The sequence below is a fragment of the Culicoides brevitarsis genome, chromosome 1 (genome assembly GCF_036172545.1).
Source record: "Culicoides brevitarsis isolate CSIRO-B50_1 chromosome 1, AGI_CSIRO_Cbre_v1, whole genome shotgun sequence".
Taxonomy (NCBI): domain Eukaryota; kingdom Metazoa; phylum Arthropoda; class Insecta; order Diptera; family Ceratopogonidae; genus Culicoides; species Culicoides brevitarsis.
In genome coordinates, this window is record NC_087085.1 from 15,602,440 (window position 1) to 15,617,257 (window position 14,818).

General features: G+C 29.3%; 1 protein-coding gene across 1 annotated transcript in view; it reads right to left on the bottom strand.

Moving 5' to 3' along the window:
- LOC134837333 (cytoplasmic dynein 2 heavy chain 1) overlaps positions 1–14,818 on the bottom strand; it is a 43,546-nt gene that overhangs the window by 3,715 nt on the left and 25,013 nt on the right. The window contains 11 exon segments of the mRNA XM_063852704.1: positions 2,409–2,516; positions 2,630–2,770; positions 4,142–4,363; positions 4,471–6,168; positions 6,767–7,566; positions 7,631–7,958; positions 11,012–11,144; positions 11,513–11,655; positions 13,040–13,177; positions 13,827–13,932; positions 14,298–14,575. Coding sequence (XP_063708774.1) covers positions 2,409–2,516; positions 2,630–2,770; positions 4,142–4,363; positions 4,471–6,168; positions 6,767–7,566; positions 7,631–7,958; positions 11,012–11,144; positions 11,513–11,655; positions 13,040–13,177; positions 13,827–13,932; positions 14,298–14,575 — 4,095 coding nt within the window.

Consider the following 14,818-nt stretch of genomic DNA (forward strand, 5'->3'; position numbering starts at 1 on the left):
GCTGCGAATAAGGAAAATGCGAAAATTATGTGACAACAAGTCCAAAAAAGCAGCCAATATTGATCCGAGCTATTAAACGGGTTGAAGGTGCTGATTCCACAAAACTTGAAAATATTCAACAGAATTCGAATTATTTTCATGTTGTTGTCGTCTGAGAATTCAATTTCACACTGAACGTATAAAAAATAATTTTTTGGGTAAGAATCGTTGAAGATAAAAATCATTAATTGATTTCGAAAAAAAAAATTAATTTACCTGTCATGATGATTAATTTTATTTTTTTTTACAGGAACTGCACAAAAATGATCACAAAAGTAAAAACCAACGAAAAAATTTCCTTCAGTAACACTGGATCCACGTTAAAGAACAAATCTGCTCCATGTCTGATTCGTTGATGTTCAAAATTTAATCTCATCGTGAAAATCATGCTTCGCAAATGTTTTTGATCATCTTCAACTTCAATTTTATTCAGGACATGTGTCAACTTTTTACATTCAACCAACGATTTGTGACATAAAATCACCAGATAAAACAAAGAAATCATCCAACCAACAGGAGTCAAGGCAATTTCCATCAAGTTTTCGGATCCCAAACGCAGCGCAACAAAAAGTTGATAAAAACTGTTCGTCAAAATCATAAAAATGCTGAAAATTGTGACCGAGTGTGAGAATAAGAACATTTCATTGACAAATTTATTCATTTTAATCAAATTTTCGTAAATCCTTTGAATTGTGAGTAATTTAGAAATCAATAATTTTTCATCTGTGACATAATTCAATCTCTTAGAAAGCGTTCCCACGTGATAAATTTCCGAAATAACGGCTTTCATGAAGGTTTCAATGAGAGTCACATAAAATCCGTGATGCAATAAACTCATTCGAGTCATCCAGAGTGGTAATGTTTTCCATAACCAGTGATAATAATCAGTATTTTCTTGTTTTAGGTTCGATACGGAATAAATTATGATGAAATCTAAACACAAACAAACTCCTTGAATGACGATGACATGTATCAGAAATTGCCAGAAAATATTTTGAAGAATTACTAAAATATCAGTTTTAAGATATTTTAAAGTTCCTGTTATTTTTTCGATGAAAATCCAGATTTTTTGTTGCGTTTTGTAGTGATGAATGCTTTCGATGATGATTGTTAAGTGACATAAAAATGGTAGTAATGATAGAAATCCTTTTAACAAACAATTTAAATGCGTTTTTTGATTGTAAGTTTCGTAACTGATGAAAATGCTTTTGAGCAAGAACAAAACTGCAATCGAGATATAAATTAATTTCCATAGAAAAAGCTTCAGTTTTTGGCTTTTAGAAGTATTTTGATACACGAAAGAATATTTGTGGTCAATGCAGAGACCAAAAATTTTAAAAATCCACAAAATTATTGTTTTAATTTCCATTTTTTTTGTGTTTGGTCTAGAATGATATTTTTTAGACTGAAAATTTTACTAACAAGGAATTGTTAGAAAAGCTTAGATTTCAAACAGGATCAAGATAAGGTGATAATTAATGAAGATGGAGAAAGATAACAATAAAGAATAATTAGTAATGCTTTAGAAAATAATTTCTTGACACCGAAAATTGCTAAAAATATGAAATTTGTGTCTTTTAAATATTTTTGATGATTTTTTTTAAATTTAATTTTTAATTCAGCTCAAAAATTTTTCTTTCAAAAAGTTTAAAAAAATTATTTTTAACAATTTTTTTAATAAGACAATCATTTTTGCAGATTTATTTTAAAAATTATATAAAAATTAAACTTAAAATAATTTTTTAAGTAGTTAAATGTTTTTTAAATAAAAAATAAATTTAATTTATTTAATAAAGGATCAAAAATTGTTTAAATTCATAATTTAAATGAAAACGTATTTTATTTAGGTAAATTTCCCATTCTATTTTTTTTTTTGGGATAAAAAGTTTGAAATTTGGAGCGATTTTAAAATTAAAAAAACTTTATAGTAATTTTGTTTAAATTAGGTAAATTTAAAAAAAAATCACGTTGGATCAAGAAAAATAACGAAATTCAATATTTTTGGAAAAATTTTTTTTTTAAATTTTATTTTAAATTGAATAATAATCACGTTCAAAATACGCTCAAAACATCCAAACCCAATTCCGATGCAAACTTTCACACACTTTTTGGACTGTTGAGTTATTTCAAGCTCCAATTATGTCTCATGTAGATTACTATAAACACCTTTGATAATTTCCCATTTACAAGACTATCGCAACGAATAAGTATTCCTAACAACATGATCTAGATAAGATGATTAATTATCATTTATGTGTACTTTAACAGGTGTTGAAATGATAATATTCCGTTTAATGTAATGCTTTCAACAAAACGTTTTTCGGACTTGCATTCGTGCATTACAACGATAATTGTCGCACTTAACTAACCTTAATACTTTGCAGCTTCGGTGTAAGCTCAGTTGGGATCCACGTTGGTAATTGGTCATCTGTAGCATTTTCGGACATCATGAAATTAAACACGAACAACTCCCATTCCTGTTAATTATAAAGAAAAAATAAAAATTGGGTCAAACATCAAATTTAAAGAATGCGGCAGATTTCCTTATTAAAGAAAATTTTTAAAAAAAGAGAAAAAAAATTAAACTCACTTTTTCCGGTACCACATCTGGATATGCATGCTTACAAATGTTCAGGCCTAGAGCAATTTGATCCTTTCGTGCGACGGACCTACTTAGGATAATGTACGTTTGCCGAACTAATTTTTTGTATATGACTTCCGTTTCAGATGTCTGCTTAGATTGCGTAGGTGAAACACGAGGGAGGATGAAAAAAAAGAAAAGAAGAAAAAAAAAGTCATATGAATCAAGCGTAAATTACAAAATATGTGTACAGATGTAGTACTAAAAATTTTAAGCAGCAGCCTTTTTTTTCTCTACCTCCAAACTACTCGTCTAGAGAAGATAATTATCCTGACACAGAGACACACACAAACGAAATTAATCTCATAATCTCTTTGCATATATAATTGTATCCTCTTGTGTGTGTCGTTCCATGCTGTTTTCTATCTTATTTTAGAATGTTGCAAAAAATATATCTACAACATTTTTTTTTTGAGTACACAAGCCAAATATGGTGAAAATGATATCATTTTGTTATGTAAATTGTTCTGTGTCAGACTTTTTGTTTTAGTATTTTTTTGAGAAAGGCTGCTCAAACTCAAAAAATATGTCCCAAAATTTTAAATTTAATTTTTTTTATTTATATTTTATTTATTTTTTTTTATATTTTTGAATTTTAGAAAAACAAAATTAGAGAGACAAAATAAAAAATTTTTAAGTAAGAATTTTAGTAAAAAATTTTAATTTTTTAAATTTTTTTTTTTGAAAACTGTTTTTCAAAACTGTTTTTCAAAACTGTTTTTCTGACAAAGTTAAGTCACTAAATTTAAATGCAATTAAATTTTAAGTTAAAAAATCAGATTATTTTTTTTTAAATTTTTAAATAAAAAAATTGAAATGAATTAAAATAAATAAATAAAATAAAAAAATTAATTAAAAAATATTAAAATAAAATTCTTAAATGATCCGTTAAAATTTTTTAATTTGTTTTTTTTTTGCAATTTCATATGACAAAAATCATATTTTTATTTTTAATTTTATTATTTTTTACCAAAATTTATATTTTTAAATTTATTATTATTTAATTTTAAAACTTGTAAATATTTCTATATTTTTTATAATTTTTCTAAATTTTATAAATCTATCTTAAAATAATTAAAAATAAAATTTAAATTTAAATAAAAAAAAAAAAAAATTAAAAAATATTTTTTTTTTTAACATTGAAATTTATGCATCAAATTAATTTTTTTGAACAAATAATAAATTTTTAATCTGATTTTTTTATTAAATAATTTTTTATCTTCAACATTGAAATTTATAAATAAAATAATTTTTCAAAGAAATATTTTTTAAAAAATCCTAATTTTTGTTACTTTTTACTAAAACTCGTACTTAATTTTTTTTAACTCCCCCTATTAATTTATAAAAAAAATGTAAAAAAAAAATAATTTGAAGTGGCCTAAAAATGTAACAATTATCACAAATGTTGCATTTAAAGTGATTCGCTTTGGAAAAATTTATCTATAACTGTAGAATACTCACATTGTCTGTGTCGGCTGCCTTTAAAAATAATTGTACGAAATTCATTGTTGTAAAATTATAAATTTTGCTAATCCCAACATAAAACCTTGCTGAACTACTACAAATAGGTTTAAATTCATTATAGTCTTCCATTAATTTACTCCGTACTTCGTACGACTCTTTTAGGGATTCCTCAATGGAAATTGTGCTCTCTTTGATATTATTAAGCGTATTAAAAAGTTGCTGTAATATGGTTGTAAAATATATTTAATTTACGAAACAATTTTCATTACCTCGTTCGTATCGCTGTGATGACACGAAACACGATATTAAATAAAATGAAATCTTACCTCATTTTTCAAAATGTCACCTTGTGCATTCGACAACTCTTCCAGCAACGTATCTTGCAACTTTGTTTTCTTTTGCAACAATTCTCCCTCGTTTCGCAGCAATTCCACACGTTTTTGCTCCAATTCCGGCTTCTTCAAGACGATCCATTTGAGCATCAGTTGGTCCGTAAATCCGAGACTCGTGATCGTAAAGTGAATTGGGGTCAAAAAAGCACTCAAATCTCCATTTAACTTCACAGATTTCGAGCTCGTGTGTAAGACTAGTCTAAAATTCTCGTGCAAATCCACGAGTTTGTTGCCAATTTGGACCATTTTCTTGTTAAATCTGTTGTAGGTCTTCATCGTGATGAGCGACAACAACGGCGGACTCAGATTCTGTCCTTCGTGAACAATTACAACTTTGCCAAAACGCACTGCCAGTTCCAAATTATACGTGAAACGGTCGGCGCTTTGATAGGTTTCCTCAAAAGAAGTTTCTTTCAAGGCCAAATAACCTTTGAGCCATTTCAAACATTGCCCGGTTGGGTCTAGTAAGAGTGGTAAAGGCGCCGAACCGAAGGGTAATGTCAACATTTGTGTTAAAATCGCAGCATTTTCCATCGATTGTTGATCGGGAGTCAATCCAATCGACTCGTAAATGACTTTATCCTGACTTTTTAGTATCATGTCTTCGATGGAAAAATTTTTGATGTTCAAAATTTTCGATAATTTTTCGAGAATCACGAGACGTTCGTCGATTAGCATGTCACTGAGTTGCGTGATGCATAAACTGACGACAAAAGCGATCAACGAGAGTTGTTGGATCTCATTCGTGATGACTTCCAGCTCCTTACTCCAATTCGTGTATTCGGAGGAAAGTTTTTCAATTAAAACCGTTGCTGACGATAACGTCGATTGGGCATCTTTGAGTTTAATTTCAAGCACTGCTGCCTCTTGCGTGTACATATTAAGCTGATCCGATAATTTTTTCACTTTTGCATTGACATCATCGAGTCCCGACGATAAACTAGACATTTCAGCTTCAGCTCTCCTTAAATTCGCCTGCAGCTCGTTTTGTTCCCTCTCAAGTGGTTTAATGCTCTGAATAACTTTCGAATATTGCACGTTCGCTTTAACCCAAGCTGCGAGTGGAGCAGCAGCTGCTGATGCTCTTTTTGCATTTCTCTCGTCGAACGAGTCTGACTTGGCTTTTAACAACTTTTCAACTGAAGCGCAATTTTCGGGACTAATTCTCGCCGGATCCAGTGAACGAATGTCTTCTTTGACGCCACGTTTCGCTAAAAATGTCTTCATGCTGTTCCAGGAGGTGTCGCGGATACCCATTAATCGCAAGACGCCTTCGAGAATGTCACGAACTGTGTCGGGGGGAGCTCGTAACGAACGAATTTCTGACAAAGCTTCACTTTTTATTTGACCAACAGCAGCACTAGCTTCTTTTAAAATGGGTTCAACGAGACTTAGTTCTTCTTCTATCGCTTTTTGACGTATCATGAGTTTCTTGCTGCTCTCTTCTGTTTGTTTTTTCAGCTCAAGCATGTCGGTTTTTTGGTTATTTGCACTCCGCATCGTCATTGAAATCATTTCCAGCGCTTGATTAGCGAGTTTGCGTTTTTCAGCGACGGCTGTTTGTTGTTCGGTGGCTTCGGTTTTCAAGCGATCGACTACGGAATGGGCTTCGGAGAGCTTATCAACGCCTTTCTACAAGAAAAAAAAATTTTTTTTCAATAAGGCCGCTCCAAATTTTTTTCTATGTTTTTATCCCCTGCCCTATTTCAAATGCCGAAAATCCAATGGGACAAATTTGGGGAAAATTTCATGAAAATTGACCGTTTTTGGCCTTTTTAAATAATTTTTCAAGAAATTTTCAAAAATATTTTAAAATAATTTCGATTTTCAAGAATTTTTGTACTGAAAAACGTAATTTGACATAAAAAAATTCAAAAAATTCACTTTTTCGTATAAAAAATTCATTCACAAAAATAATTTCAAAAAAAAAAAAAAAAAAAAAAAATTTCAAAATTTTTGACAATCTTTTTTTGATTAAGTTTTTAACTTGAATTACTGTAAGATCAATTTTAAATTACCAAATATCAATGTGAATACCATAAAAACAATTAAAATATTCATAAAGGACCAAAAATTGTTTAAATTTTGTCATTTTGTATGAAAAAGTATTTCAAAACTTTTTTTTTTATTTGCCCCCCCCCCCATTTTGAAAAAAAAATTTTGGGACAAAAACATCGGAAAAAATTTGGATCGGCCTAAATTTTAAATGTTTTCGTAAAAATTAACAAACCTTAAGTTTATTGAAGTAATTTTCCTTCTGTCCTTTCATTTGTTTGTAAATATGGAAATAAGTTTTGATCAATTGACTGAATCTTTTAGGCGATTTCGACCATTTTAGTTCAAAATTCTTGAGATAATTGAAATATTGCGGTACAGCAAGTGGTTCATTCTTCGACGGAGGCTCCAAAATCTCCAAATTAAGTTTTGGAAGGAGTTCAAGTGTCTCAGCGCTCATTTCTTTGATCCAAATTATTTCTGTGCTTCGATAAATTGCGGGATATTCCTCGAATAATTCTTGTAAAGTACTTGACGTTGTCTCCAAAGTCAAAATTAAATGTAAATTTCGTTGCACACGTCTTTGGAAATACATCACGAGCGATTCTTGATACCCTTCCATCTGCGCCGCATTCTTCAAGGGTCCCGCAATCGTCTCCAAATCATCCCCAAAAAGATCCGGAATCTCACTGCCTTCCAAAACCGCTTCAATTGGCTTCATCAAATCCTTCGAGTAGGACAACCACGTTTGATCTATGACAAAAACGACAACTTCATTCTCCAACGCAGCCACTTGCATCGCAATTTTCAGATCGTTATAAAAGTCATTCAACCCGTACGAGTTGACGGGCGTCGGTCCAAACGTCTTGATATGCAAAAAGGTCGTTGCCAGTGCAATCGCTTCGTTTCTGCCGCTACCCGTCATGCCGCACACCGTCAAATTCGTTCTCGGTCGAGACAGCACACGACAAATGTTTGCCGTTAAATCGAGCAATTCCGACGTGATTGGCGTATCGATAAATAGATTTTCCGTGTCTGTGTGCGGGAAAATGACAAAATTTTCAAATTTATATTAATTAAGTTGAAGGACTCTACTTACTCGCAATCGAAAGCGTTCGTAATAAGATTTCTTGCCATTGTTCCGTTGAATTGTACTGTAATTGAGTTGATTTTGCACTCGATGGAATGAAGAAGGCATCGGTTCTTGTGAAGGGTGTTCCTTTGAAGGATTTTTGCACAAATTTCGCGTATTCCTCGTGATGCGTTGCATTTATTAAGCGATCTCCGAAAATTCTGTCACATTCGTAAATTATGGCCTCTCGTATCTTGTCACTGGGATAATGCTGGATGCCTTTAATCCAATTTTCCAACATTTTTGGCGAGAATCGGTAATGAACACTTTGATTCGCATTGAAACGATTTGTGATCTGTGGAAAAAAATTGAAACGAAAAACTTTTATTTGTATTTAAATTTTATCTTTCGTTCAAATCCTTCATTTAATTAATTGAATATAAAATCAAATTTCCTTTATTAAAGTTTTTTTCGTTTATAAATTTCATTTTGTTGCCCAAAAATATGCAGAAGAACATAAGTTTTGTCAGAGATATAAAAGACAATGAAAAACTTTGGTGGAAATAGTTCATATTACTGAAAATTTTTCAGCTAAAAAGTGATTTTTCACCATATCTCGAGTCTTTCGGAGATAAAAATCCAAACAGATGCCTTTCTAGCTGAAATACAAAAGACGAGTCCTGGGCAGAAGACAAAGTTGCAATGATGATGTCCAATATAAATATACCTCCTACATATTTGTATATCAAATTTTAGAGATAAGCTTTGTGGATGGTTTCTATTTCAGTCGTACTATGAACGGCACACACAAAGTATTATAAAGAATTTAATTTGATTAGCTTTTATTCATAGTTTTCTCCTCTTTTTTTTTTCTAGTCATCTGTATTTTTCTTCGTTTGACGACTTTACTTTCTTGCTTGATATTATTTTCTGTGTGTTTTTATTTTCTGCATTTTACTTGAAGATGGATAAGACTACTTTATTTGCGCATTTACCTCATACAACTGTAACTAATTTTTTAAAAGGAAAATTAAATTTGACTTCTCTTTATTTCGTTCTCGGTTTCACGTCACTTTCTGTCCAAAAGAAAAATTTTCTTGACAAAGCAGATCCAAAAGGGGAAAATGTTTCAACTTATTTAAATTTTTTAAGAATATAAAGATTGTATTTTATTTTTTTAGAAAAAACATTTAAATTTGATGAAAAATTTGTTAATAAAAATTTTAAACGTCAATTCAAAAAATGACCGTTAAAAATTTGAAAATTGCTCTTTTGCTAATTCATTTTTTATAATAAATATATTGAATTTTTTTAATATTTTTTTTTCTCAAAAATTAAAAAAAAAATAAAATTTGGAATAAAAGATTGCTCTTCAAATTTCCATAAAAATTTTTTAGAATTAATTTTTCTAATTTTAAATTCTAATAATAATTTTCTCTAAGTTCTAAATAAGAAATTTTTATAAGAATTTTAATTTTTTTTTAAATTTAAATTTCTCAAAAAATTAAAAATTTTTTGGGCTCAAATATGCACTAAACTGAATGATATAAAAAAAATTGAATTAGCAAAAAAGCGATTTTCAAATTTTTAACGGTCATTTTTTGAATTGACATTTAAAACTTTTATTAACAAATTTAGACCTTTTTCATCAAATTTAAATGTTTTTTCTTGAAAAATAAAATATTATCTTAAAATTATTCAAAAATTTAGATAAATTTTACAAAATTTATATTTTATTTTAGACTTTCATTGGAAACATGAAACATTTTTCTCAATTACCTCACTTTTAATATAAAAATGTACCTTTTCTAAGATAGATTTGTGGTGACTAGTGAGATTTTGAACTGCACACAAAAGATTTCTAACATGTGATTTTTTTCTCGTGAGTCATTCAAACCGAAGAGGATTATGCAAAACTGCAGTTTCATAACGTCGGATGATGCATCAATCTGAAATGTCATGTCTTTTCTTTTCTTCTTCGTTGTCCTCGTAACCAAATAAGAAATGTAAAAAAATTATTTCAAAAGACACACACAGCGACTTAAAAAATCTTCCATCAACCTCACACAATTTCAATCAAATATAAGTTTTTTTTCTGTTTTGTCTTCACTGCAAACTGCTACAATAAATTATCCATCTTAAGTAGGTGCAGACGTGACTGATGTTTTAAGGAATTCGTTGTCTCCGTACATTGCCGCAAAATTGAAGTGCCGTAGCTACTTGAAGCTAAGTAGGGAAGAAAACCAGATACTAGTAAACAAATAAATGGTGATGCACTCCACTAAATTCATAAGTAGGCATCTTAAAGTAAACACCACCAAGAACGTTTTTCTCTTGTTTTTTCTTCTTAAATTGAATAAAATGTGAAATTATTTTCTTATTTTTCTTCCCTTCACAATTTTTTTTATGCGCATTGCATTTATGCATTGCTCATTTTATGCACAAATAATATAATATTTCATTCGAATGGAAATTGAAAACAAAAAAATAGAAATATAAGACAATAATAACCAGACACTCCTTTCCTGTTTGTGTGTGAGCTGCCGTTGCCGCTGCTGCTGCTTCCACTACTTTATAGCAAAATAAAATGGATCATTTTATGTGCATCGTTTTTTTCTCTTCTTTCGTTGTGTATTTATTTATTTTTATTCTTTACAAAACAATTTCAATTTATGTTTTCTTTTAAATTGTTAATGCAGCTTTTAGCAAACTTTGACTTTTTCATCATATTATGCAGATCGCGTATTGTTCTCTATTTGTGCGAGCGCAAGAAGAGAAAATTTCCTTCCGTTCATTGTTGCATTGTAAGTTTTCCGAATGAAAACTATGTCAAAATGCGGTTTATCAACATTAATTACTTCATTAGCATTTTTTTTAGTCAATTTTCAGTGGAGACGCCTTGTTAAAAAAATTTTATAAAATAATTTTAAAAATGAATCAAAAGCTCATTCAATTCTCAAAAATCACGTAAACTAATAAAATTTCGATTCGATTTTCCCTTCATGGTCCTTTCCGCACTCATCGAGCAGTGTAGATGGATGAAGAAAACTAAAATATAAAGCGAACGAAAAAAAAACTTCCTGTCTAAAAATATTTACTCGTGAAATTTGCTTAACGTTTTCAGCATGAATCAGTGCCAGAAAATTGCGTTCGTATGCTAAGGCAGCGAGACAATAACCAAACGTGCTATAAAGTTATAAAAGATGAATAAAATATAAACGACCCAAGAATATTAAAAAAAGGAATCCTAAAAAGATTTAAAGTTTCATGTAGTTTTTTTTTCACTGTCTCTCGTGCATACTAGCAATTACTTTTCACACAATGTAACTTTTTTCATGATTCATGATATTTAGACGAAAAAAAAATTGTATGATAAAAAAAACGTAAGCAGTAAAAATGTCAACTCACCTCACTATACACATTTATCATGGACTCTGCCAGTTGATTCATGTTCTCATTTCCATTCATATTGTCAAATTTATTGAGTACAGGTGAGAGCATGCATTGTACAATTTTTTGCATGTCCATTGCAGACGGATATCTATGGCGAAAAAAAAAGAATATGTGTAGAATGAAATGTTTAGAGTGTGTTTATTGTTGTACTTTTGGTTTTTTTCATGCAAAAATTGAGTTATAACTCAGTTGTTTATGTGTCAAGTGAAAAAAAAAATCGAAAAAAACCCTCAAAACCTTCATCTGAATCGCTTCTGTCCCAATTGCACAAAAAAAAAATAAATACTTTTCAAAATAATATTTTAGTGATTGGGGATTAAGAAGCCATTTTCTGTGTGTACATTGGAGAATAAAAACTCTAATCTATGATGTTACTTTTCTTTTTGCAAATTTCATAAAATATTGCAACATCAACTAACAACAACCGAACAGATGCCATATAAAAAGGATACATACCCCATTATCAGATATTTTGCCTTTGCTAAAAACCGACTGGAGAGATTTTGTTTCGTAATGCTATTCATCGAGCCACATATTTGTAGGCCAGATATGCTGATCCATTCAAGTGTTTCCGAATAAAATCCATTTCGATTGATAAGCTGCACAAATGTCGGTTACATATAAAAGATATAGAAAAATGTATATTTTTTTGCATTTTTTTGCAAGAGGTTTACCTAGATATTTTTTATGCATATATGTGAAAAAAAATAACGAAAAGTTTAGACAAAAAAATAAATGTGAAAATCTGCATTCATAAAAGCTCAATGAAAATTAGGGAATTATTTTGGGATCGGAAATTTAAAAAAAAATGAGATACGTGAGCGCTTTTTGAAAAATTTTATGAGATTTTTAGCAAAAAAAAAAAAAATATATAAGAAGCCCGTTTATTTTTTTTTTTACAACAATTTTAGTAAAACTGTTCATTAATTATGAATTTTCTCGAAAAATTGATATTTTCATGAACTTGGAAATGCCCAATTTGAGAATAAAAATTTTCTAATTCGTACATTTATTTGAATTTTGGGTGCTTATTACGGGGTACTTTTGTTTTCTAAGCGAAGAAATAAAAGAGTTATTTTTTTAAAAAAAAATTTAGGTAATTAATTTTTTTTATAAAAATTAATATAATTACATATTAATTAAATAATAATTTTTTGAACTTTTTGTCTCATGCTTCATTTCAAAAGTCGGAAATCCAATGGGGCAAAATAAAAAAAAAATTGAAAATTTCATCAAAATTGACCGTTTTTTGGTCTTTTTCAATATTTTTTCAAGGAATTTTTCAAAATATTTTTAATTTTCTAGATTTTTTGTATTGAAATTCGAGATTCAACATGAATTTACTGTTATAAAAAAAATATTTTTCAATTTTTTTTTGACATTTATTTTTATGAAATTTTATTGTTTGAATTTTTAACTTGAAATTTACTCAAATCTTTTTTTTTAATTTTTAAATTGCTTAAAATTTTTTAATTCCTTAAAAACAACAAGAAAATTGATTAATGGCAAAAAATTGTTTAAATTTTATCATTTTGTATAAAAAAGTATTTCAAATATTTTTTTGCCCCTCCCCTCTTTTTGAAAAAAAAAAAATTGATTTGGGCATTGTAATGATCGTACAGCTCTAGATTTCTATTCAATTAATTAAAAGAAAGTAAACTACGTCTTCCCTGTTTCAAGTGTCTCTTAATTGACGACATCAGTAAAAGCCTCATATTTAAATACACGGAAGGACACAATTAATCCGAATATTTTTCATTGAGCTTCATCGTGCTAAAATATGAAATAACAGATCAAATGAATGTGGTTTTCGCAGTAAAGTAATTATTATTTTTTTTCGACATAAAAACGTATGTAGGTAAAAAAAAAAAATAACAGTAAAAACCAATGCAACAAAGGTTTACTGATTTTTATGAAAAAGCGTTATTTTGTAAAAAAAATTCAAAAGATTCAAAAGAGAAATGAAAAAAATATTTTAAATACCTGAAGTAGCAATTCGATAACTTCACTCGATCCATAGCTATCAATCGGACACAGTTCAATGTTTTTCAGATACAAGATTAAACGAACGAATTTCGGTTTGTACTCTTTGCCACGAACGCCAGATACACTGATGCAATTCTGTGTTGTAGTAAACGATAAAAAAAAGGATTAAAAATTTTTGCAATAACAAAAAAAAAAAAGAAATAACGCAGAAGAGAAAGGATAAAAACTTTAGGCATTTTATGTAAAAGAGATAACCATGCAGAAAACGAGATTTCCAATTAGTTTACATGCGAAATGGTTTTTAATTGAGGTGGCAATGTTATGGATACCATTACGTTGATTACATCTTCTTCGCATAGGGAAATTTTTTAAATAACTTTCTTTCGTAATATCGAAATCAATCGGAAAAATTGCTTTTTTTTCTCTCTCTCTCTTTTGTATTTAAATAATCTTCCACGAGATTAGACAACGAAATATTTTCAAACAACATGATTGCAAAAAATAAACTGAGGAGGCAAGAAGTTCGAAATATTTCGTTATCTATTTCCTTGCAGTTGATTTACTTTTCGCAATTGTGATTTGATTGCAAATTTTCATGTATTGGATTTTTTTTGTTGTAAGTGCAGTCGATAACTAATGGTGTTTGCACAATTTTTCACCCCACTAAAGACCATTTCTTCAAAAAAAAAAAAAAAATCTCGACAATTTTTAAAAACTATTAAATGTGCCAATATCAAACACGACACATTCACAAATAAATGCAAATCCCTTATCAACACCGTACCTGCTTCAGAATGTACGTAATGTAGTTGGCAGTTATTTGGGCGCTGCAATGTATTGTGACAAGTTGATAACCGGAGAATTCGGCTGTTACATTCTGCAATAATAGGCTGAAAAAAAATCAAGTTTTTTTTAAAGTCGAAAATCCAATGGGGCAAAATAAAAAAAAAGTTTAAAATTTCATCAAAATTTGCCGTTTTTTTTTTTTTGAAAAAAAAATTTAAAGTTCAAATCTCAATGTTGATACCATAAAACAATGAAAATATTATTGAAAAATTTTGTCATTTTTTGAAAAAGTAGTTTTTTTTTAATAGAACGGGTTTTAAGGCAAATACGAAAGCGTTCTAAGGCAAAAAAAAAGAAAGAAAGATTGAAAATATTTAATTAACAATTCAGTAATAAATCGAAAGGACGAGAAAAAAAGTTATAAAAATTTGTGATGACGTTAACGATAAAAAAAATGTAGATACTTCACCTTTTGCCACTGCCACTCAAGCCAACCAATAAAAATAACGGCTTCTCGTCGCTCCGTAAAAATGCCCTTAATGTCTCACTATTAACTTTAACAATTGCCGTTTTTATCAGGACGTTATGCGTGACGCCAATGCTGTTGTCGCTGCCTCCACTTCCATTGTATGCAGTTGTCGATAATTCATCAGTGTCATAAACTTCAACTGCACTACGAAAATTATTGTAAAAACAATATTCTGCAACACCGGGATTGTGCACGTAGATATCAGCCCATTGAAAAACCTATTGAAATTATAAAATTTGTTGAATAAAAAAAAAAAAAAATTGTGTGACACAAAAATGACGATGATAAGCATGTGTGTGTGACATGCATGAACAATGTGTCGTTGTAAACAGTGGTAATAATTTTTATTAGGGACTTTAGATAAGAGACACCAACCTAAAGCTGTAAAATAAATTATGTGATAGTTATGGACCAAAATTATCTTTTTTTTTTCTGTAAAATTTTATAAAAAGTAGGGAATT